This window comes from Trichomycterus rosablanca, chromosome 2, assembly GCF_030014385.1.
Source record: "Trichomycterus rosablanca isolate fTriRos1 chromosome 2, fTriRos1.hap1, whole genome shotgun sequence".
NCBI classification, from domain to species: Eukaryota; Metazoa; Chordata; class Actinopteri; order Siluriformes; family Trichomycteridae; genus Trichomycterus; species Trichomycterus rosablanca.
This window is the reverse complement of record NC_085989.1, coordinates 46,523,338-46,548,858: the sequence shown is the minus strand read 5'-3', so window position 1 is coordinate 46,548,858 and position 25,521 is coordinate 46,523,338. Positions and strand designations below refer to the sequence as shown.

Here is a 25,521-nt window from a genome sequence, read left to right as displayed (position 1 = left end):
TTTCTGTCTCTCGATGTGCAAAACTGATAGAGACATACCCCAAGCGACTTGCAGCTGTAATCGCAGCAAAAGGTGGCGCTACAAAGTATTAACGCAAGGGGGCTGAATAATATTGCACGCCCCACTTTTCAGTTTTTTATTTCTAAAAAAAGTTTAAAATATCCAATAAATTTCGTTCCACTTCACGATTGTGTCCCACTTGTTGTTGATTCTTCACAAAAAATTACAATTTCATATCGTTATGTTTGAAGCCTGAAATGTGGCAAAAGGTTGAAAAGTTCAAGGGGGCTGAATACTTTTGCAAGGCACTGTAACTAATGACAAACAGTATTCTTCATCAATCTGCCTTCAACTGTCTCTTATTGCTGTTGCCAGATCAGCTTTGCAGGTTGGAACCTTGTCATTGACCATTTTCTTCAATTTCCACCAGAGATTTTCAAATGGATTGAGATCCGGACTATTTGCAGGCCATGCCATTGACATTATATGTTTTCTTGAAGGAAAGTTTTCACGTCCTTTGCCCTATGGCAAGATGCATTATCATCTTGAAAAATGAAGTCATCATCACCAAACATCCTTTCAACTGATGGAATAAGAAAAGCGTCCAAAATTTCAATGTGGACTTTGGCATTTATTGAAGACCATCTCCCCTGTGCCTTTACCCGACATGCAGGCCCATATCATCAACAACTGTTGAAATTAACATGTTTTCTTTAGGCAGTTATCTTCATAAATTTCATTGGACAGACACCAAACAAAAGTTCCAGCATCATCACCTTGCCCAATGCAGATTCGCGATTCATCACTGAAGATCACTTTTATCCAGTCACCCACAGTCCACGATTGCTTTTCTTTAGCCTACTTTAACCTTGTTCTTTTCTTTTTAGGTGTTAATGATGGCTTTTGTTTGGCTTTTCTGTATGTAAATCCCATTTCTTTTAGGTGATTTCTTACAGTTCAGTCACAGACATTGACTCCACTTTCCGGCCACTTGTTTCTCATTTGTTTTGTTGTGCATTTTCTGTTTTCAAGACATATTGCTTTAAGTTTTCTATCTTGATGCTTTGATGTCTTACTTGGTCTACCAGTATGCTTCCCTTTTACAACCTTCCCATTTTGTTTGTACTTGGTCCAGATTTTAAACACAGCTTACTGGGAACAACCAACATCTTTTGTGACATTCCACAATGATTTATCTTCTTGAAGGAGTTTTATAATCCTCTCATTTGTTTCAACTGACATATCTTGTGTTGGAACCATGATTCATGACAATCTGCTTTGTGCAACAGCTCTCCGAGGTGTGAGCACTCTTTTTAAACTGAAGAATAATTAGCAAATCTAATCTGCTGCATTTGTTTTGTTTTTAAACTGCAAATTACAGAGTGATTCCATAATTTTTTCCTCAGATTTGAGTGAGTCCATATTTTTTTCCTCTACTTGATCTAAAAAAAGCAATTGTGACTGACCACAACTATTATATTTGTTTCTTTTTTTTTATTGTTTCTTAATGCCAGAAGGTTGACATTTTGAAAAATGATAGTTTTGTGGCATGTCTGTGATTTATTTTTTTTCTACAAAATTAAACAATTGACAGAACATCTTCCAAGAGTGGTGATTCCATAATTTTTGCCAGGGGTTGTAGTTAGGCGCCCTGGAGCTGTGAGACTTTACCCCTTGCTCAAAGTCCCATTAGTGTAGTGATGGGAATTTCGGCTCCTTTTAGAGAACCGGTTCTTTTGGCTCGGCTCACTAAAAAGAGCCGGCTCTTTCGGCTCCCAAGTGGCTCCTTAGATTTTTTTTTGTTGCTTAAATTAATTTATTACTAAATTACATGTAAAATGAATTACTAATGTAAAAAAAACATTGTATCAAATGTTTATTATTTAAATTGCTTTATTTATATACTCAACATGGAACAGAGTGCTCCAACAATAAATTATAAAATACAAAAACAAAGACCCATCTTAATTAGACAAAAAGGTCTGATTGTGTATATTATTTGTACATTTACATCTAGAGAGGGACGGCATGGTGGCTAAGTGGTTGGCACTGTCGCCTCACGGCAAGAAGGTCCTGGGTTCGATCCCCAGGTGAAGAGCCTGGGTCCTTTCTGTGTGGAGTTTGCATGTTCTCCCCGTGTCTGCGTGGGTTTCCTCCGGGTGCTCCGGTTTCCTCCCACAGTCCAAGGACATGCAAGTGAGGTGAATGTTCCTCTCATGAATGTAACCAAAGACTAAAACGTGACGTTAAAATTCTAATAAACAAAACAAAATAAACAAGCATCTAGAGTGAAACAACACATCAACGAAGCATCACTCACACTCAACAAAATATAAATGAAAATGTGCAAAACAAAAAGAAAATCCAGGTGACAGTATTTGTAAGTATTTAGTGAAGATTGGCATTCAGAAAAACCAAGGAGCTCATCTTTGATGGCTTGATCCTGTTTCTCCTTTCTGTTATGATCTGCCCTGTTAAAAAAGATTCTCTCTGAGGGGACAGACACACAGTCTATGTGCCATCACATGTATAAGATGTGGGTAGACTGAACACTTGGTCTCCCAGTGAACACTTGGTTTAGTGGGTCTGAACTTCTCTGTAAAAGGGGCTTCTCGTGTCCAAACTTTACTATGTCTCCTCTCACTCATTTTCCTCACCTTTCCAGTGTGTAATGTCTGGCTGTGTAAAGCGTTGAGTTCTCTCTCTCTCTCTCTCTCTCTCTCTCTCTCTCTCTCTCTCTCCTGTTCGTGTGCACGCTGTCTCTGTGTGTGTGTGTGACCCCTCCCCTCCTGCTCAATCTAAACAAAAACGCTACCACGTATCTTGACCAATCACGTGCGGTTTTGACAGAAAAAAAAACTGGAAAAAACGAATCGGCTCCCAATGAGGAGCCGGATCCCATCGTTCACTTTAAAGAGCCGGCTCTTACATTAGTGGCTTCTTAGCAGAGCAGAGAATCAAACACACAACATTTTGATTGACAACGTTGCTCCCCACTGAGCTACTACTGCTACTACTTCTAAGGAAGAGGACAGGGAAGATTATGGCTGACCCCTCACGCTCGGGTCACTTCCTGTCCAAAGGTTTCCATCTCAGTGAAGACTAATGATGAGAGCCTTAAAGACTCACACAGCTTCTCTCCACAGATTATCATCTTCCTAAACAAGGACCATTCCCATATAACTCTACCCATGTATACACTGTATATATCGTACCATGATCCTCCTGATTAAGAGCCTCTCACAGTTTTCCATTCTGCAGTCCGTGCACATACAGTATATGCACCTTAAAATATTGTCTATATATCCCATATTCTGTCTATATACAGGGTGTGTCTGAAAACCTTGTGATCTCTCTAAATAGACACATTTTACATCATCCTACACTCCTGAGAAGAGGGCATGTCTAAATTCCTAGATTCCTTAAAATGCTCCTACTGAGGTGCCTTAATTCTGAGTGATAATCTGACTGAATGTATTTGGAGGAAACCCATGGAGACACAGGGAGAACATGCAAACTCCACACAGAAATGACCCTGGCCTCCAGCCCTTGAATCAAACCCAGTCCTTTCTTGCTGTGAGGCAGCAGATTGTTATGGAATGTTGAATTCAAGACGTCATTATGATTGACTAATGTCACGACTCCAGTCTCTATGTTCTCCTGGAAGCTGGAACTCAGGTACCCCTGCCACGCCCCTCTCTCTGGGAGCACTCTCAGTCTCCTGCCAGTCCCCCTTCGTTGTGATTGGTTGTTGTGATTAGCAAAAGACATATAAGGAGGCTGCTTTGAAGGACTGATTGGAGACTATTTTGCTTCTGAACTTTAAAATTGGATTTTGCCTGATTCTGTCCGTTTGCTTGTTTTTATTTGGTTTTGGTTTGTTTGATTTCCTTTGATTAACTTTGTAGTGACTTTGATCTGGTTTGCTCCTTGCTCATGTTATTTTGATTTTGATTGACTTTTGAATTTGCCTTTAACTTTGTCGTGTTGGTTTGGTTTGCTTTTGGATTTTGCCTTTTCACTATTTTGACTTTTACTCTGTCTGCCCACCTGCTTTTTCCTTTGCATTTGCCTTGTTTTGGTTTGTTGTTTAGTTTCTGTTAGTTAGCTCCTGTCTGTTTGTCAATGTCTGTTTGCTACTGTTCATGCTTTGTTTAGTCTTGTTTCTGTTTTAGTCTAGTTGTTCTTTAGCTTAGGGTTTAGGTTTGCCTTTGTTCTTGCATGTGTAGATTAGTATTTAGCTTAGTTTAGCATTTAGCTCAGTTTAAAATTAGCATTGTGTTTAGATTAGTTAATTAGCATTTAGCATAGGTCCTGTGTTTAGTTTTGTGTACCCTTGTCTTGTCTTTTGTTACTATTAAATATCTTTATTTTGTACGTGTGTGTGTGTGTGTGTCTGCCCCCTCTTGTCTCGTCATAGCCCATAAAGCATTTTATCTAAAGTAATAACACACAAACAATTACATAGTTCATGTCTTTATTATACAATGTGATTATTTACAGTCAAGCTTTTTACTGGTAGAACTAACATATATAACATATATCCTAAAGCTGCTGATAAGTTGCATAATGGTAAGAAGGTCTCCTCAGTCTCCTCAGCTTTCAAAGAGAGATGCTTGTTCACCTGCAAATAATAGTAAAATACCATTATACACAATCCAGCCCAGTAAGTGTGGAAAATATTCATTTAAAGAAATTTACTGTTACGGTATTTTTTCATGTCCAGGAGATCCTGTGAATCCTGATTTCAAAATATAAAGAAGCATTAAATGCATTACACCAGGCTGTGTTTTTATTTATGTTTGATTTTTATACATCACCTGACTTAATGCTTCTACATATGAGTACAGTGGAGTTTACAGTGATCGGTGAGCTGGATCCGATTCATCAAACCCATCGTACACCTGCTAACATCATACAAACTACAACAAGATCTAGCTGGTATTACTCATCATTTTAAGTAGTCAAAGATCTATGTAGTACGACGGTGTATTAGAGCCACTTTAAAGAAAGTTTCGATTTCGAGATTAAAGTTGAAATGATTTCGAGATTAAAATCGTATGTTTCCTATGTATAGCAACCTCCTTGTGTTAAAATGAGGGATGTTCATGAAGTTATACTTTTGTATCGGTTTCACAAATAAAGAAATCCTAAATCTCCTGTAATATCAGCACCAGTCTGTTATTAGTATAAGGATGCTGAAACGGCTTTGCAATAAACTGTGTTTATTTAGAAGAATGTGCACCATGCGTCGTCGCCAGTACCTCAACCGAGCCTTATGGACTCGTACGATAAACTAAACCCGTATGGCATTGCTATAAATGCTGGATAACTACAGTAACGAGCATTGAAGGCTGCCCTTAGCGCTTGCATGCCGATCCAGGTACTGAGACCCGTGCTTTTCTGAACTGACAAAGCTTTTCTGAACTGCTTTTTCACTTTATTCTCATAATATTTCCACTTTATTCTCATAATATTTCCACTTTTATCTCGAAATCAAAACTTATACGACTTTGTTCTCGAAATCAAAACTTAAAAATATTTTTTGGTGTCCCTAATACACCATCGTAATGTAGTATATGTATAATTTAAGTAGATTTAGTCTTTACCCCTAAATCCAGCACTCATGTTTATCTGATTCTGTATAACAGGATCATATTAAACTGGTTCTTCTTAAACGCCTACTTACCTACTGCCAGTGTTCTTGAATCACATTCTGCGGTTAGATCTTCTTTTTCCTGGTAAACTAGTAAAAGCTTTATTAGTTTCATTGTTTTTACTGTTACCTGCAACCTTAGGAAACCTGTACAATTATAAATCCTGTACAATTACAAATCCTGTACAAATAGAAGACAGTTTTATGAGACGTGGTGATTGTTATGACTGTTACTGCTCTGCTCACTCATCTGCGTCTCAGGATCTACGTCTGTCTGTAAAATAAAGAAGACAAGAAGATAAAAATATCAACACAGAGGGTTATATACAGAAGCGTATTACTGCCACACAAATAAAAAAAAAAGCCATCAATATGTTGTTATAACAAGAAAAGGATCTCGTTAAAATGAGAAAAGTGCAAACATTAAAGATGTCGTAGCTTGTAACCATGAAGATTCTCCATTAGGAATAGTGCAATGTCTAAGATATTTTACCGGTTTTCACGTCTATATAAAGACTGAGATTTAAGAATCCTTTGCAGTGTTCGAATACTAATAAAAATACCATCTCAGTGACACCAAAATTTCACTGTGGCTTAAGCCAAGCATGAAGTAAAATTTGATTAATTCAGTCAACTGCACCATTTAAGGTGAATCATATACACAAAAGACCATAGACGTATTTCCTGTGATTGTGATATACAGTGGACCCTTGACTTACGAATTTAATTGGTTCTGAAGGGCTGTTCTTAAGTCAAAATGTTCATTAGTTAAACCTATTTTTCCCATAAGAAATTATTTTAATAGAATTAATCCATGCCAGACCTCCCAAACCACCTCCTTACCTAACCTCTCTAATGTCTTAAGTGGTCTTTTTTGTTATAAATACAAGTATATTTTCCCTTAAATCTTAAACTATAAAATAGATAATACTGTAATAAACAATAATAAACCACAATACACAGTGGTACTTTACATAAACACATCACATCACATTTCAGTACAGTACGTGTGCTGCACCATACACCATAATACATTTCCTTCTTTTATTAAATGTTTCTACCAGAAACAACAATAACTCTCATATTTCTCTATTATTTCCTTCTTTATTTCAATAGTGTTGTATTTTGTAGGTGTAATTGCACGAAAGAAAGAAAGCTTTACTCAGCGACTTCCTTCTTCTCTCTCACTCACTGTCCCCGCTGTCTGATACAAAATATAAAGTCAACACCAAAAAAAAACACCGTCCGCTGTCCGAATGTTCACTCACTATATATATATATATATATATATATATATATATACAGTATATATGTATATATATATATATACTGTATATATACAGTATATATATATATATATATATACAGAGAGAGAGAGAGAGAGAGAGAGAGAGAGAGAGAGAGATGGTCGGAGTCAACTGTTTATGACGTCACGTGTTTTGCAAATTTCGGTTAGTAATACGAAATTTGTTTGTACGTTAAGTCGTTTGTAAAATGTTTGTATGGTAAACGGTTCGTAACTCAAGGTTCTACTGTACGTTGTTTTAACAGATCCTTTTCTCAATTATAACAACATACTGACGGCTTTTTTTTTCATCTGTGTGGCAGCAATACTGTACTTATACAGTACAATGAAACGAATGCTTGATAAGTTTACATTTTAACATTGGAACCTGTACTTTTGTAATATTGTAATATAATCCCTGAGATCTAGGCAACATTACTGTAACGTCTCTTAGCTAATGATCTGTTTTATTTTATTTGGACTAACCTGGACTTGATATTCACGTTCCTTTTCAAACCACTCGTCCTGAAGGATCTCTTCAAGGCTTGGACGCTTACTGGGATTTTTCTGAAGGCATTTTTCAATCAGACTACTGCAGGCTGTGAGTGCAATAATAATTCAATTTGTTACTTTAACCAAGAAAATAATGTTCAAAAATTATTTCTTTGCATTTCTTAGTTTCTTGGGACTAAACCAACAACAAACAATGAATATTTTTACTAGTGCGCACAGTATTTTTAATAAGCCTCGACCAAACAGTTAAGATGATCACGAATATGATTTTTTTCATGGATGATTTGTGTAAGTTAACATATAGGTTTGAAAGTCGATACGGCCCAAACAAGATTTTTTAAATACAGCTAATTTGTACACAAGTATTTAGACTCAAATGGTTGAGCAGACAAATCAAGGGTTAATACATTTTCTGACATAGTATTGACTTTTGGGCGGCGCAGTGGCTCGGTGGGTAGCACTGTCACCTCACAGCAAGAAGGTCCTGGGTCCTTTCTGTGCAGTGAGTTTGCATGTTCTCCCCGTGTCTGCGTGGGTTTCCTCCGGGAGCTCCGGTTTCCTCCCACAGTCCAAAAACATGCAGTCAGGTTCATTGGAGACATTGGAGACATTACCATTATAGGTGAATGTGTGTGTGTGTTTGTGTGTGTGTGTGTGTGCCCTGCGATAGACTGGCACCCTGTCCAGGGTGTTACTGTGTACCTTGCACCCATTGTCCAATTGAATAAGCAGTTAAAAAAGTGAAAGAGTGAGTATTGACTTATACTGCAAATTCAAAATATAGTTTGTGTGAATGTAAGAATATTGTTATGTTAATATTTTGTAAATATTTTCTTACCCTTAGACACACCATGTTTAAAAAACAGACGCCCATCAACAATCTGCTTATTAGTCCGAAAAGGCAAGCGTCCACAAACCAACAGAAACAGCAATACACCTAGACTCCAGACAGCTGCAGGGCAGCCATGATATGCTTCATTTGTTATCCACTCAGGTGGAGCATGTAGCCTCGTTCCTACATGAACAGAGAAAAAACACTTATAAATAAGTTTCTTCCCCTAAAACCGGTTTATCCTGTGCTGTAAACGTTCACCCCTAATGTGTACCTACCTGAAAATGTTTTGTAGGGAGTTTCCTTGAGAAGGTCACCGCAGCCGAAGTCTATCAGCTTGACCTCTAGAGTTTCAGTGTTTATAAGGACGTTCTGAAGCTTGATGTCCCTATGTAAGACCCCACGATCATGGCAGTGACGTGTAGCCAGAACCACCTGCCACATGATGTGTCGAGCGAGCTCCATACTCAGTTTGTCTTTACTGATTATTAAGTGTAAGAGGTCTATGCAGGGAACGGGTCGCTCCAGAATCAGGATGTATTGCTGAGGCGTGTCAAACCACTCCAGAAGCTTTAGCACGTGTGGACTGCAAGGCGGCCTGGACACCATCTGCATTAATGCCACCTCTACAGGAAGCGAGTCCGTCTCCTCGGGCTAATAGTATAAGAGACGAGGCGAGTAAGAGTTTTAGAGTCGATAGATTTAACCTTAGATAAGCAGGCAGGTAAACTGAAAATGTCACTTACAATAGTGGTAAATCGTTGGTAGTGAGTCTTCGACACATATTTGATGGCAACCTATACACACAAGTAAAATATTAGTAGATTTTTAATACAAGTGTTATTGTAACGTACTCATCCTCACCAAACAAATCAAATCATGTCTTTTTTTTCTTTATGCACTTTTCTCCCCTTTTTCTCCCTTTATAGCGCGTCCAATTGCCCGATTGCATCATGCTTCCACTCCACCAATGCCGATCCCTTTCTCTGATTGAGGAGAACGAAGCTAACCCACGCCCCCTCCGACACGTGGGCAGCATGCCGTATGCATCTTATCACCTACACTTTGACGAGTGCAGTGCAGCTCAGCGGTGTGTACGGAGAGCGTAAACAACTCCATGAATCAGTGCTCATGTGTTCCAAAGTGCAGTCGTGGGTCAGTCCTGTATAAACCAATCAGAGCTTCCGAATTCAGATTTTGGGCAGAATTTCAGTTGTTCTTCTACTCCAAAGCAATAAATAAATAAAAACTCTCTCTTGATTGGTTGTAGAGGTATAAGTGACAGTTTAGTGAACGAATTACCAGTTTTAGCTTTTTACCACGAAAGCCGAATAACCTTTATTATGTAAATGCACATATACTGTCAGAAGCTTGAAGAAGTTTGAAGATTGTATTGACATGATAAAAACAGTACATCTGATACTCACCTGCTTCCCATCTGCCTTACAAACTCCTTCATAGACCGAACCACAGCCTCCTTTTCCCAGCAGCTTTCCAGTGCTATACTGGCTGTCAAAACTCTCTGTGAATGATTTATTTGATAGAAGTTATGTTTAGTAAATAATATCATTTATATCAGGCAAAGATTCAGCTCTGTATTACTAAAGCCTGTCAGCAATATATAACGTGTTAATATGTTAATATGACCAAAAGTCATGTTGGAACAAGATAGGGTTAAATAGGGTTAAAACATATGAATCATATTAGAGAATTGATAGCAATGATGTGCATGAAACACTAAACACACTTAATTATGAAACCTCACCAGTTTACCCACATGAAAGAAAATATGTAACAGGGATTAGTGGAGATGTGGCTGACCTTTGTGGTTCAGGTTGTTTAGGTTTGTGTTGGTGGTCATTTCCTCTTGGCGTCCTTCGTTGTCGATTTTTCCTTCAGCATCTTTAACACACACACCTTTTCTATTAGTATCAGCAATCATGTATTATAAATACCAATTGCAAGTCATTGTCTAAGGGTTAAGCATGCAGTCAGTATTTCACTGCTAATATAACATATACACATCTACGCTTTGTAGATCTCAAAAATATATTATGCCAGTTAAAGACACTAAAGTCATCCTGGCTTATTGACTACATTTGTGTAAATGTAGAATTATTATTTAAAAAATGTGAGAGTTTAAATAAAGAAAAAACATTAACCCAAGCCCATAGAGAGCTGGGTATGTGAAAAACACCGGCATAATAGGTGATGCTGGTAGCATGGAACTAGCTGTACTTACAATTGTTCTCAACAGCAGCATCACAGATAACTTCTCTAAGACTGGCCATAGCTACATCGGTCAAAGATTGAAAGGATGCAGGGTAAAAAGAAAGAAAAGCCAAAAAGTTAGATTTCTGATGGAGGAAACTTAGTTCTTAATAGTCTGCTCAGATTGTTGGACTGAAATGTGGTTTTGAAGGTACCTGGAGGTTTAGATGATGCTTGCGGTTGGTGGGAGTCTTCCAAGACCTCCAACTTCATTTCTCCATTCGATACGATTTGAATGGAATTTGACTCCAAACGAACTTCGCACCCTTCTGATTTCTGTCAAACACATTAAACTAGTGTTAAATACTCACTCACTCACTCACTTACTCACTTTACTTACTTACTTCACTCACTTATTACTTACTTAATATTTCTTCTGTACCTTGAGCTTATTTAATTAATAATTTTGAACTGAGTCTTTTATTTACTTAACACTTTTTTTCTATTGTACCTTGAGCTGTTGTAGTACTTGACTTTCCCTCTGGGATTAATAAAGTGATCTACGTATCTATCTCTCACTTAACCGTTTATCCAATTAGGGTCGGGGGGTGGGGGGGGACGTTTGGGCAGATTTTCAGTTGTTCTTCTAATCCAAAGCAATAAATAAATAAAAAACTCTCTCTTGATTGGTTGTAGAGCTATAAGTGACAGTTTAGTGAACGAATTTCCAGTTTTAGCTTTTTTACTGCGAAAGCCGAGAGAATAAATGATCCCACTTAAACGGTTTTAATTAGTTACGTGGAAAAACACATGTGAATGTGGATTTAAATATTCTGGAAATGTTCTGGAAATATTCTTGAAACATACAAAATGGCCTCCAAGAAGAAACACAAGTGGATTATATCCCTAATTGAACAACACACGGATATAGATTTGGGTTTAATTTGAAGAAGAGAAGCTCAGGTAAGCAGCGGCTATGATTTTATGCTGCTGTGCTGTTGATCAGGGTGGCGGTGCTGCTGTTTAGCATGCACTTTCATTTTGCAATGATAGTAAAGTATTAACAAATATTAAACTATTTCTGGAATTTTTAAAGCTTAATAATATGAGATTAAACTAACAGCATTAATTTGAACAGACAGTCGCACACACTTCGAGTTTAAGGTAAAAGTCAAGTTTAAAGGTACAAATATCTCGACGAAGGGCGTCGAGTGTCAAAGATTTCGAGTTTAGGGGACATCGAGTTACAAGGTACTGCTGGATAACCTTTATTATGTAAATGCACATATACTGTCAGAAGCTTGAAGAAGTTTGAAGATTGTATTGACATGATGAAAAGAGTACATCTGATACTCACCTGCTTCCCATCTGTTTTACAAACTCCTTCATAGACCGAACCACAGCCTCCTTTTCCCAGCAGCTTTCCAGTGCTATACTGGCTATCAAAACTCTCTGTGAATGATTTATTTGATAGAAGTTATGTTTAGTAAATAATATCATTTATATCAGGCAAAGATTCAGCTCTATATTACTAAAGCCTGTCAGCAATATATAACGTGTTAATATGTTAATATGACCAAAAGTCATGTTGGAACAAGATAGGGCTAAATAGGGTTAAAACATATGAATCATATTAGAGAATTGATAGCAATGATGTGCATGAAACACTAAACACACTTAATTATGAAACCTCACCAGTCTACCCACATGAAAGAAAATATGTAACAGGGATTAGTGGAGATGTGGCTGACCTTTGTGGTTCAGGTTGTGTATGTTTGTGTTGGTGGTCATTTCCTCTTGGCGTCCTTCATTGTCGATTTTTCCTTCAGCATCTTTAACACACACACCTTTTCTATTAGTATCAGCAATCATGTATTATATATACCAATTACAAGTCATTGTCTAAGGGTTAAGCATGCAGTCAGTATTTCACTGCTAATATAATATATACACATTGGCTGTGTAGGTCTTAAAGACACTAAAGTTGTCCTGGCTTATCGACTACATTTGTGTAAATGTGAAATTTCTAATTAATAAAATGTGAGAGAGGAGTTTAAATAAAGAAAAACATTAACCCAAGCCCATAGAGAGCTGGGTATGTGAAAAACACCGGCATAATACGTGATGCTGGTAGCATGGATCTTGCTGTACTTACCATTGTTCTCATCAGCAGCATCACAAATAATTTCTCCAAGACTGGCCATAGCTACATCGGTCAAAGATTGAAAGGATGCAGGGTAAAAAGAAAGAAAAACCAAAAAGTTAGATTTCTGATGGAGTAAAAATTAGTTCTTAATAGTCTGCTCAGATTGTTGGACTGAAATGTGGTTTTGAAGGTACCTGGAGGTTTAGATGATGCTTGTGGTTGGTGGGAGTCTTCCAAGACCTCCAACTTCATTTTTCCATTCGATACGATTTGAATGGAATTTGACTCCGAACGAACTTCGCACCCTTCTGATTTCTGTCAAACACATTAAACTAGTGTTAAATACTCACTCACTCACTCACTTACTCACTTAACCGTTTATCCAATTTGGGTCACGGGGGGTGCTGGAGCCTTTACTAGCTTTTCAATGGGCGCAATGCACACAGTAACACTGCCAGTCCATCGCAGGGCAGACACACACACACACATACACATACACAAACCCAATTCAGTGTCTACAATTAACCCGACTGCATGTTTTTGGACTGTGGGAGGAAACCAGAGCTCCCAGAGGAAACCCACATCGACACAGGGAGAACATGCAAATTCGGCACAGAAAGGACCAGGACCGCCCCACCTGGGGATCGAACCCAGGACCTTCTCTCTCTGTGAGGCGACAGTGCTACAGATAACAACAGTGGCAAGAATAATATTCCCTTGCATGGAGCAAGACTTAATCTCAGACCCATCCTTCTTAGAGGCGTCTTTCTGGACATCTTTCTGGACATCTTTCTGGGCATTATGTTATGTCATTTTTTATTCTTATATAATTATAATTATTTACCATATTTGTGTAAATCTAAAAGTTGTGTGTATGTTGAATTAAAAATATTTACCTCAGTCTCTTCTGTTCTTTCAATATGAGCCTCATTATGAATGGCTTCAATCCAAGCCTGTCTGCTCGCCTCTGAATCGGCCTGAAACGTACGACTCCTGGACACACGTAGTGATATAAGCGTATCATCTAGAATGCAAACTTACATACTGACACTAACAGATAACACATACTGTACCTGAGATACCTCTAATGGTTACGTCATGTTTAGATAAGTGGGATAGCTCAAATGCTGCATAAATGCATCTGCATATTACACAAAAACGCAGCAGACTAGACGGGTGGGTGGAAAGGGTGTTGGACAGTTTTAGCAGAGCCCCGGTGTTGCTACTGTGGTGCTATATGGCAGCTCCATGACATTACATCAGTTCACAAGTTCAGGGCAAACACAGTCATGGACAATTTTGTATCTCCAATTCACATCACTTGTATGTCTTTGGACTGTGGGAGGAGACCGGAGCTCCCGGAGGAAACCCATGCAGCCACGGGGAGAACATGCAAACTCCCTACAGAAAGGACCCGGACCGCTCCACCTGAGGATCGAACTTAGGAGCTACCAGAAGCTACCTTCTCGCTGTAAGTGACTACCTTGAGCTAGCTTAAAAGGTCAGTTAAGGTACTGGACTATTAATCAAAAGTTAGCTGGTTTAAGCCCCATCACTGCCAGGTTGCTACTGTTGGGCCCTTGAGCAAGGCCTCTAACTTTCAATTGCTTAGACAATATACTGTCACAGTACTGTAAGTCGCTTTAAATAAAAGCGTCTGCTAAATGCAGATAACGTAAACGTGAAACGCTTTGTTTGATTTACTTGGTCTGGGTCGGTTTAGCTGCTCTCACAGCCACCCTGACAAACTTAAACCGGCTTTTTTGACTTGCTATATTTTCCACAGCTAGGGAAAGCTGATTTATAAATAACAGAATATAATAAAGTTTAATTATGATTATTTTAAAACTGGACTTACTTTGTTGGTGAAACCACCTGAAAACAGAAGCGGCGCCTGACGTCCTCACAGCATTGGACTGAACACAGCTGCAGATCTTCCATCAGAACTGTGAGGTTACGCTGGGAAAAAAAACACATCAGATTAGAAATCAAGCCAGTAAAATCAAGTACAGATGAAACAAGCAGCAAAAATGTTTGTTTGTTAGGATTTTAACGTCATGTTTTTACACTTTGGTTACATTCATGACAGGAACGGTAGTTACTCATTACACAAGGTTATATCAAACACAATCATGGATGATTTAGTGTTTACAATTCACCTCACTTGTCTTTGTACTCTAGGGGAAACCGGAGCTCCCAGAGGAAACCCACACAAACACAGGGAGAACATACAAACTCCACACAGCCCCACCTGGGGATCAAACCCAGGACCTTCTTGCTGTGAGGCATCAGTGCTACCCACTGAGCCACCGTGCCGCCCCCAGCAAAAATGTTCTCTGCACATCCGGCATGATCAGTGTGTGTTGTGTAGGTGCTTTTCAGTCGCCTTTTACCATTTTTACCAGCACACCAACGTGATTTTCTGGTTGCATCCCAAATTAGAACAATGTAATACATGTAGTAATAGCATGTGGTTTGGGACACAGCCCAGCCCTGAATTTAGTTCCTGTTGTAATGTACACTCACTCATTATGAGGATTTGTGCTTTAAAACGTCTCCCAATTTTAATAAGCTCTCTCCTAATCACATCCCCACCCTAACCCTCCACCCTGTCATGACATATGACTGCAGTGCATTATGAGTAGTTCACAAAGCCCCTCAGAGGCCTCACGGCATTTGATCCCCAGGTTTGGCGGTCCGGGTCCTTTGGAGTAGAGTATTTTCTCTCCGTGTCTATGTGGGTTTCCTCCCGGAGCTCCGGTTTCCTCCCACAGTCCAAAGACGTGTAGTGAGGTGAACTGAAGATCCAAAATTGTCCATGACTGTGTTGGATACTAAACTTGTGAACTGATGAATCTTGTGTAACCAGTAACTACCGTTCCTGTCATTAATGTTTCCAAAGTGTGTAAAACATGACGTTATAATCCTAATCAATAAATAAATAAAGCCGCTCAGAGAGCTGATCTCAGTGTAGAACTGCCATGTGACTAACCTTAAACCTTTTCTCGTACAACAGCTGATTATTCTGGATAATAAAGAACCGCCTGCAGAGAAAAACACAGAAATGAAACATTTTTATTATTATTTTATTGTTTTAAGTGCATTTGATAGTTTTTATTGTGTGAAGTTGGTTTAAAACTTTAAATAGATGTGATCAGTTCTAATCCATGCCTGTATAAAATGATTAAAGAGGAATTAAACAGTCTTTATAAACCGATCAGGCATGACATGACCCAGTCGTCTAGCCATTACAATTTGGCCCTTGTCAAACTCGCTCAAATCCTTAAGCTTGTCCATTTTTCCTGCTTCTAACATCATTGTTAAGGATAAAATGTTCACTTGCTGCCTAATATATCCCACCCACTAACAGGTGCTGAGATGAAGAGATAATCAGTGTTATTCACTTCACCTGTCAGTGGTCATAATGTTATGCCTAGTCAGTGTATATACTAAATATTACAGCCCAGCACATGATTTAGCTCTCCACAAACCTCTTCCATGTTTTAAACACACTGCTGCTCTTCTTATACAGAAATCCCTCCATGAGGATCCTGTTCTCCACACCCAGGTCGTCCTCCTGTCTCCCCTCATCGTTCGAATCGTCCTGAGAAAAAGTTTGAGGAGGAGCACCGCAAAATATCAAACACAAGAACCTCTGCATCACAGGAGAAGCCATCGTGAGTGAGGAGTGGAGACAGTGAAGCTTCACTAAATACAGAATGCTCTTCCACTGGAGCTCACATCCACTGTGATGTCAGAGTGATGTCACAATGCCGGAACATTGCAGAGCACCTTTCACTGTAGGCTTGAGTTTAGCATTACTATATATGGAAACTACTCCACACATGTACCTGCATTCAATAACAACCCCAAATCAGAAAGAGTTGGGACAGCATGGAAAATTCAAATAATAAAAAACACAGAGTTTCTTACATTTACTTTGACTTTTATATAACTGCAGATTGTATGAACCATAATATTTCATGTTTTGTCTGGTCAACTTCATTTCACTTGTTAATATATATCCATTCCTTCATTTCTGGCTTTTCTTATTCCAAAAAAAAAGTTGGGACAGTAAAGCATTTACCACTTTGTAATGTTGCCATTCCTTTTCACCACACTTAAAAGACGTTTTGGCACAGAGGAGACCAAGTGATTTAGTGTGTCAGGTGTTATTTTGTCTTATTCGTAAGCTGATTCCTTGAATGGTTTAATGATATTATGCACTGTAGATGGAGAACTATGCAAAACCCTTCCTATTTTTCTTTGAGGTTCATTGTTTTTAAACATTTCAATCATTTTCTCACACATCTTTGCTCATCAGAGACTCAGCCTTTCCTGGATGCTGCTTTTGTACCAAACCATGATTACAATCACCTGTTGACATCACCTGTTTAAAATCACATAATTATTTAGTTTTTTCAAGTCATTACTGGCCCTAAATTGCCCCCGGAATTACATTACATTTGGAATGTGTTGCACACCTGAAATACAGAAATGGATGTTGATTAACAAATGAAATTAAGTTGAGCAGATAAAACATGAAATATCTCAGGTTCATTCTGTCTGCAATCAAATAAAAGTCAAAGTAAATGTAAGGAACACTGTGTTTTTATTGTATTTGCATTTTCCTGTCTGTCCCAACTTTTTCTGTAAACTTAAAAAAACACTTTTGTTTTTTAATTTCCCACTGTCCTAACTTTTTCTGATTTGGGGTTGTATATATGCACAACTGTATATGCTGCATACAGCTACTTCAACAATTATTGGCAGCCCTGGTAAAGCTAGGTAAAAAGACATATTACCTCTTTGTGAATTAGATACATCTCAAAGTAAAGCATTTACCACCTCGTAATGTCGCTGTTCCTTCTCACAACACTTAAAAGACGTTGTGTCAGTTTCTTCCTGCAATATTTGTTTATAAATTCTCCACACATTCTCTATTGGGGACAGGTCAGGACTGCAGACAGGTCAGTCCAGTACCTGTACCCTTCTCCACTGCAGCCATTTTGCATTACAAAATCAAGTCACAGTTCCAGTTCTATCCAACTTTCCAGTTGATTATTATTATTATTCAAATTATTAGGATTATTAGGTGGCTCCTGGGTAGCACTGTCGCCTCACAGCAAAAAGGTCCTGGCTTCGATTCCCTGGTGGAGTAGTCTGGGTCCTTTCTGTGTGGAGTTTGCATGTTCTCCCCGTGTCCGCGTAACCTAAGTGCTCCTGTTTTCTTCCACAGTCCAAAGATATGCAGTCAGGTTCATTGTAGCTACTAAAGTTCCCCTTGGTTTGACAGTGTTTGTTTATTAGGATTTTAACGTCATGATTTACACTTTGGTTACATTCATGACAGGAACGGTAGTTACTCATTACACAAGATTCATCAGTTCACAAGTTTAATATCAAACACAGTCATGGACAATTTAGTCTCCAATTCACCTCACTTGCATGTCTTTGGACTGTGGGAGAAAACCGGAGCACCCGGAGGAAACTTACGCAGACACGGGAAGAACATGCAAACTCCACACAGAAAGGACCCGGACCGTCCCACCTGGGGATCAAACCCAGGACCTTCTTGCTGTGAGACGACAATGCTACCTACCGAGCCACCGTGCCGCCCAAAATATACAAATAAACCACATGTTTTCTCAAATGACTGAAAGGGCAACAACATGCACCACAAGTTTCATTCACACAGTTTCATTAAATAATTCTATTCTAGCCGCTCAGGTGGCGATAAAAACACACACTGGAACACCAGAGCTGGGATCTCAAATACATCGTATTGAGTCTCAGCTCTGCCTGCTGGCTGGCTGGGCTGAGCGGCCACATGTACACCAATTGGCCTGTTGTACACCAATTGGCTCCCCACGCGCATCAATGAGCCTTGGCCGCCCGTGACCCTGAATATATGTGTATGCCAATAATTGTCCTGGCATATAAAATGAGCCACATATATTGCCTTCTTTGCACTGACCACTTTTTGGAGGGGTGATCTACCCTCGTTTGTGTAAGTATAAGGTACAAAGGTGCACTCTATTACCCTACATAAACTTTTATATGACATTCTTCATAATATTTTGGGACTCTAGATCATCTAAATCTGTTTCTTTCTTTAAATACTTTGGTCACCCAGTAATTCTTAAGAGGATTCTGTTAGGTTCTGTGGCGTCAGGGGAATGTGCCATCTCTCCCTGACGCCACAGGCCTTACAGAGCAGTGAACGAGCTGGCTGAAATACCTGGCCAGCTCGTTAGGGCGAATGCGCTGCAGCTGTGTCCTGTGCCTTCCCCTATTTAAGGGATAGGCGCAGAGCTGCAGCCGTCGCATCTTCTGCGTTTGTTGGCCTTTTTCTTTCTTTCAGTTTGTTTGGCACTGCGGTGCCCTTTTATGTTTCTTCATTTGTTTTATCTCTAGATTGTGCCGCCGCACTGTGCCGCCGCCGCTGTGCCGCTGCCGCCGGGCCACCGGTATTGGGGCGCCACCAGGCCGCCGCCGCCGCCAAGCTGCCGCCATTTGAGGCGCCGCTGTCGTGCCGCCGCCGCCGCCTGGTCGCTGCCTTCAGGTCGCCGTCGGGCCGCTGCCGCCGAGCCGTCGAGCCGCCGTGCCGCCGCCACCATGAGATCCTGTTAACGCGCCCAGAGGAACGCGATCCCCTCCCAGCGTAAACCGCTGGTGACAGCGTCGCGTTCCGCCGTCTGGAGCGCTATTACAGCGGCCACTTCCCAGCCAACTTGGCTGGTGACAGCGCCGCTGTGTTTTGTAGCGTAATGACGCGGTTGCGTTCCAGCAATCCTTGCTGCCGACCGTAACACCCGGGCTTGTAAAAAGCCCGTGTTTTTTCCCCCTTCTCCGGCCAACAGCGCGAGGTTTTCCACCTCGCGAACCCGGTCGCTTCACCTCTTTAGTGCTGGGAGCGGTTTTGCTTTCAGCGCTGCTGTGGCAGGCTGCGTTAGCTCCCAGCCAGGAGGTGAGCGACCAGGGTTCGCGCCTCGCGCTTCCCATTTGTGTTATTCTGTTTATTTTCTTGTATATTGTGTTTATTATTTAGTAAATAAAACCCTTTATCCAACTTCCTCTGCATCCTTGGGTCCTTCCTTCCCCAATCATAACAGTAAGATGCGACCATTCCTGGACCCAGCAGAGGACCCCGTTCTCTCCCAAAAATTTTTTGGGGGGGGCACTCCCCCAGTGGCTCTTAGCCACTGGAGGGGACGGGACCGCCGGCTAGAGACCTCAGGAGAGGTCTCCTTAAGAAGGGGGTACTGTTAGGTTCTGTGGCGTCAGGGGAATGTGCCATCTCTCCCTGACGCCACAGGCCTTACAGAGCAGTGAACGAGCTGGCTGAAATACCTGGCCAGCTCGTTAGGGCGAATGCGCTGCAGCTGTGTCCTGTGCCTTCCCCTATTTAAGGGATAGGCGCAGAGCTGCAGCCGTCGCATCTTCTGCGTTTGTTGGCCTTTTTCTTTCTTTCAGTTTGTTTGGCACTGCGGTGCCCTTTTATGTTTCTTCATTTGTTTTATCTCTAGATTGTGCCGCCGCACTGTGCCGCCGCCGCTGTGCCGCTGCCGCCGGGCCACCGGTATTGGGGCGCCACCAGGCCGCCGCCGCCGCCAAGCTGCCGCCATTTGAGGCGCCGCTGTCGTGCCGCCGCCGCCGCCTGGTCGCTGCCTTCAGGTCGCCGTCGGGCCGCTGCCGCCGAGCCGTCGAGCCGCCGTGCCGCCGCCACCATGAGATCCTGTTAACGCGCCCAGAGGAACGCGATCCCCTCCCAGCGTAAACCGCTGGTGACAGCGTCGCGTTCCGCCGTCTGGAGCGCTATTACAGCGGCCACTTCCCAGCCAACTTGGCTGGTGACAGCGCCGCTGTGTTTTGTAGCGTAATGACGCGGTTGCGTTCCAGCAATCCTTGCTGCCGACCGTAACACCCGGGCTTGTAAAAAGCCCGTGTTTTTTCCCCCTTCTCCGGCCAACAGCGCGAGGTTTTCCACCTCGCGAACCCGGTCGCTTCACCTCTTTAGTGCTGGGAGCGGTTTTGCTTTCAGCGCTGCTGTGGCAGGCTGCGTTAGCTCCCAGCCAGGAGGTGAGCGACCAGGGTTCGCGCCTCGCGCTTCCCCTTTTTGTTATTTGTGTTATTCTGTTTATTTTCTTGTATATTGTGTTTATTATTTAGTAAATAAAACCCTTTATCCAACTTCCTCTGCATCCTTGGGTCCTTCCTTCCCCAATCATAACAGATTCCAACTATTCCTTCTTTTCGAGGCACTTTAAAAGGCTCTGGTACTGTGTAGTTTTTACAATTATTAATTCTTAGGGTTCATGGAATGTAGTACATTAAAAATGTTTCAGCTTTCCTTATTTGTACAATAAAGTACAATAAATTATTTTTGTACTTATCCCAGTTTGTTTGGAAGCAGAGGCTCAGCTATAGTTAGGCGCCCTGGAGCTGTGAGACTTTACCCCTTGCTCAAAGTCCCATTAGTGGCTTCTTAGCAGAGCAGAGAATCAAACCCACAACATTTTGATTGACAACATTGCTCCCCACTGAGCTACTACTGCTAGTACTTCTAAGGAAGAGGACAGGGAAGATTATGGCTGACCCCTCACGCTTGGGTCACTTCCTGTCCAAAGGTTTCCATCTCAGTGAAGACTAATGATGAGAGCCTTAAAGACTCACACAGCTTCTCTCCACAGATTATCTTCCTCCTAAACAAGGACCATTCCCATATCCCTCTACCCATGTATACACTGTATATATCGTACCTAGTCCTCCTGATTAAGAGCCTCTCACAGTTTCCATTCTGCAGTCCGTGCACATACACTACCTGGCCAAAAAAAAGGTCACCACCTGGATTTAACTAATCAAATAGGTAAGAACCTCCCATTGGATAATTACTGCATGGGTGATTATGTTTCAGCTGGCAACAAGTTATTTAACCCTAACTGATGCAGTGAGTAGCTTCTCATTTGTTAAACAAGCATGTTGAAAGACACGTCCTGTGGTCGTGGAAAAGATGTTCATCTGTTTCAGAAGGGTCAAATTATTGGCATGCATCAAGCAGAGAAAACATCTAAGGAGAAGCTGAAACTACTAAAATCAGGTTAAGAACTGTCCAACACATTATTAAAAAGTGGAAGGACAGGTGGGGGGGGACATCATCTTCGAGTAAGGAATGTGGTTGGAAAAAAATCTTGAATGATGGTGATCGGCGATCAATTAAACGTTTGGTGAAATCAAATGGTAGAAAAACTCCAGTAGAACTCAGGGATATGTTTAATAGTGACAGTAAGAGCATTTCCACATGCACAATGAGAAGGGAACTCAAGGGATTGGGACTAAACAGCTGTGAAGCCTTAAGAAAACCACTTGTCAGTGAGGCTAACCGGCAAAAACGGCTTCAATTTGCTAGGAAGCATAAAGATTGGACTCTGGAGCAATGGAAAAAGGTCATGTGGTCTGATGAGTCCAGATTTACCCTGTTCCAGAGTGATGGGCGCATCAGGGTAAGAAGAGAAGTGGCTGAAGTGATGCACCCATCATGCCTAGTGCCTACCATACAAGCCTGTGGGGGCAGTGCTATGATCTGGGGTTGCTGCAGTTGGTCAGGTCTAGGTTCAGCAACATTATGTGCCCAAAGAATGAGGTCAGCTGACTACCTGAATATACTGAACCACCAGGTTATTCCATCAATGGGACATCATTTTCACACATGGATTGGCCACCACTGAGTCCAGACCTGAACCCCATTGAGAATGTGCTGGAGAAGACTTGCAGTGGTCCAAATCTCCCATCATCAATACAAGATCTTGGAGAAAAATTAATGCAACTCTGGACAGAAATAAATGTTGTGAGTGCCGTAATCAAAGCTAAAGGCGGTCCAACCAAATATTAGAGTGTGTGACACTTTTTTTTGGCCAGGCAGTGTATATGCACCTTAAAATATTGTCTATATATCCCATATTCTGTCTATATACAGGGTCTGTCTGAAAACCTCGTGATCTCTCTACATAGACACATTTTACATCATCCTACACTCCTGAGAAGAGGGCATGTCTAAATTCCTAGATTCCTTAAAATGCTCCTACTGAGGTGCCTTAATTCTGAGTGATAATCTGACTGAATAACGACGGAGCATCCGACGCTTCCTCAGCGCTGAAGACAATCCCAGCATTCAGTGCGGCTCAACTTTTCTCACAAAAAACTACAAATATGGACGGATGCGGAGCAACCAACAGAGATTTTTTTTTTTTAAATGTAAATAAATTCTCATTGATTTTTAATTGGTATAAAGGTGCACAAGTGTCGTTTATTTGTAAATTCAGGCTCGTCAGGGACAGTTTAACCGTTTGCGGTAGACGGAGGGAGACATTAGCTGGCATGCTAGCGGGTTGTGTCGCCTCAGCCCGTGTGTTTAAATGGCCTGATATAGTAATAGTAATAGTTAGCTAAATAAGTAGTGCGTCTAAATAATCTGAATTATGAGTTCAATGTCTTATTAGAATCCTCTCTGCTGAGGCAGCTGATTAGGTAGGTAGTAGGCAGCAAGGCAGCTCACTAGGTTTTCAGACAGACACAGAGCGTGGTTTGATCTTATCTGCTGAACCTGGAGGGAACATGCAATCTCCATACATAAAGGACCTGGTCTGATCCTGAGAATTAAGCCCGACACCTTCTCGCTGACCACCAGGTCCTACAATAACACCAGTCGCCACCCAATGGTAGATAAATATATGCTGTCACTTTGTTCATCGTAGCCATTTCCTCTTGCAGTATCACTGTGTTGATGAGTTTGGTTGGAAAGAAACTCCAGTGGTCTGCACAGAGCCCTGACCTGAACAGCTTAGTGGTGAATTGACATGTCGACTGTGAGCCAGACCATATCATCTAACATGGCTGATCATACAAATGGTCTTCAGAAGTCGAGGTACTGGACCAGAAACCATAAAGTTGCCAGTTCAAGCCCCACATCTGGCTCATTGCCACTGCTGGGTCCCTGAGCAAGGCTTTTAACTCGTAGTTGCTTGGACTGTATACATACGGTCACAACTGTAAGCTGCTCTGGATAAAAAGCATCTGTGAAATATCATAAATGTAAATAAATGTAAATCTTCACAGACACACTGAAATGTTATAAAAAGCTTTTATAGAAGATTGAAGACCATTAATGCCGTTAAAACGAGGTGCTCTATATTTTTAATGTCATTATTACTATTACTGTTATTACTATTATTATTATTATTATTATTATTACTATTATTGATGTTATTGTTCTTTTAAGGTAAATACACAGCAATAGTTATACATTGTGTGTGTGTGTGTGTGTGTGTGTGTAGATGAATTGTGTGTGATCAGTGGTTCTCTCTCTTTTGTAGTAAGTATTTCTTTATCTCTCTGTTCATTGATCACTTGTAAAAGTGTGTGTGTGTGTGTGTGTGTGTGTGTGTGTAATGATTGTGTAATGAGTGTGTGTATAATGTAACGTGTTTTTATAATGGTTGTGTATATTGTGTGTGTGCATAATGATTGAGTAACGCGTGTGTACAATTGGGTAACGTGTGTGTGTGTGTAAGGTGTGTGTATAATTGAGTAACTTGTGTGTGATCGTGTGATGTGTGTGTATAATTGGGTAACGTGTGTGTGTGTGTAAGGTGTGTGTATAATTGAGTAACTTGTGTGTGATCGTGTGATGTGTGTGTATAATTGAGAAACGTGTGTGTAATGATTGTGTAATGTGTGTGTATAATTGGGTAACGTGTGTGTATAATTGGGTAACGTGTGTGTAATGATTGTGTAATGTGTGTGTATAATTGGGTAACGTCTGTGTATAATTGGGTAACGTGTGTGTAATGATTGTGTAATGTGTGTGTATAATTGGGTAACGTGTGTGTAATGATTGTGTAATGTGTGTGTATAATTGGGTAACGTGTGTGTATAATTGGGTAATGTGTGTGTATAATTGGGTAACGTGTGTGTATAATTGGGTAACGTGTGTGTAATGATTGTGTAATGTGTGTGTATAATTGGGTAAAGTGTGTGTAATGATTGTGTAATGTGTGTGTATAATTGGGTAACGTGTGTGTATAATTGGGTAACGTGTGTGTAATGATTGTGTAATGTGTGTGTATAATTGGGTAACGTGTGTGTAATGATGGTGTAACGTGTGTGTATAATTGGGTAACGTGTGTGTAATGATTGTGTAATGTGTGTGTATAATTGGGTAACGTGTGTGTATAATTGGGTAACGTGTGTGTATAATTGGGTAACGTGTGTGTAATGATTGTGTAATGTGTGTATAATTGGGTAATGTGTGTGTGTGTATAATTGGGTAACGTGTGTGTATAATTGGGTAACGTGTGTAAGGTGTGATGACTGTACTGATGCGTGTTTGTGTGTATCTATATAATGATTGTGTAATGTGTGTGTATAATTGGGTAACGTGTGTGTGTGTATAATTGGGTAACGTGTGTGTAAGGTGTGATGACTGTACTGATGTGTGTTTGTGTGTATATATATGTATATATATAATGATTGTATAATGTGTTTGTATAATTGGGTGATGTGTGTGTAATGTGTGCGTATAACGTGTGATAATTGTGTACTGACGTGTGTGACGTGTGTGTGTATAATTGGGTAATGTGTGTGTGTGTTATGTGTGTGTGTGTAAGGTGTGATAGTGTACTGACGTGTGTGTAAGGTGTGATAGTGAACTGACGTGTGTGTATAATTAGGTAATGTGTGTGTGATGTGTGTTAAAGTGGGGCCAAAAAGTATTTAGTCAGCCAGTGATTGTGCAGGTTCTCCTACTTAGAAAGATGAGAGAGGTCTGTAATTTTCATCATAGGTACACTTCAACTATGAGAGACAAAATGAGAAAAAAA

The 25,521-nt window shown here is 40.6% G+C and overlaps 1 protein-coding gene across 1 annotated transcript; it reads right to left on the bottom strand.

The window, feature by feature from the left end:
• Window positions 1-4,478: 4,478 nt before the first annotated feature.
• Window positions 4,479-10,228, bottom strand: LOC134301832 (serine/threonine-protein kinase pim-1-like). Its single transcript, XM_062986732.1, has 8 exons — window positions 10,108-10,228; window positions 9,714-9,808; window positions 9,033-9,083; window positions 8,565-8,940; window positions 8,293-8,469; window positions 7,428-7,540; window positions 5,690-5,930; window positions 4,479-4,624 (listed from the first exon to the last, which is right to left on the bottom strand). Exons 1-7 carry the CDS (start codon window positions 10,226-10,228, stop codon window positions 5,859-5,861), a joined length of 1,005 nt encoding a protein of 334 aa, XP_062842802.1. The 3' UTR covers window positions 4,479-4,624; window positions 5,690-5,858.
• Window positions 10,229-25,521: the final 15,293 nt, after the last annotated feature.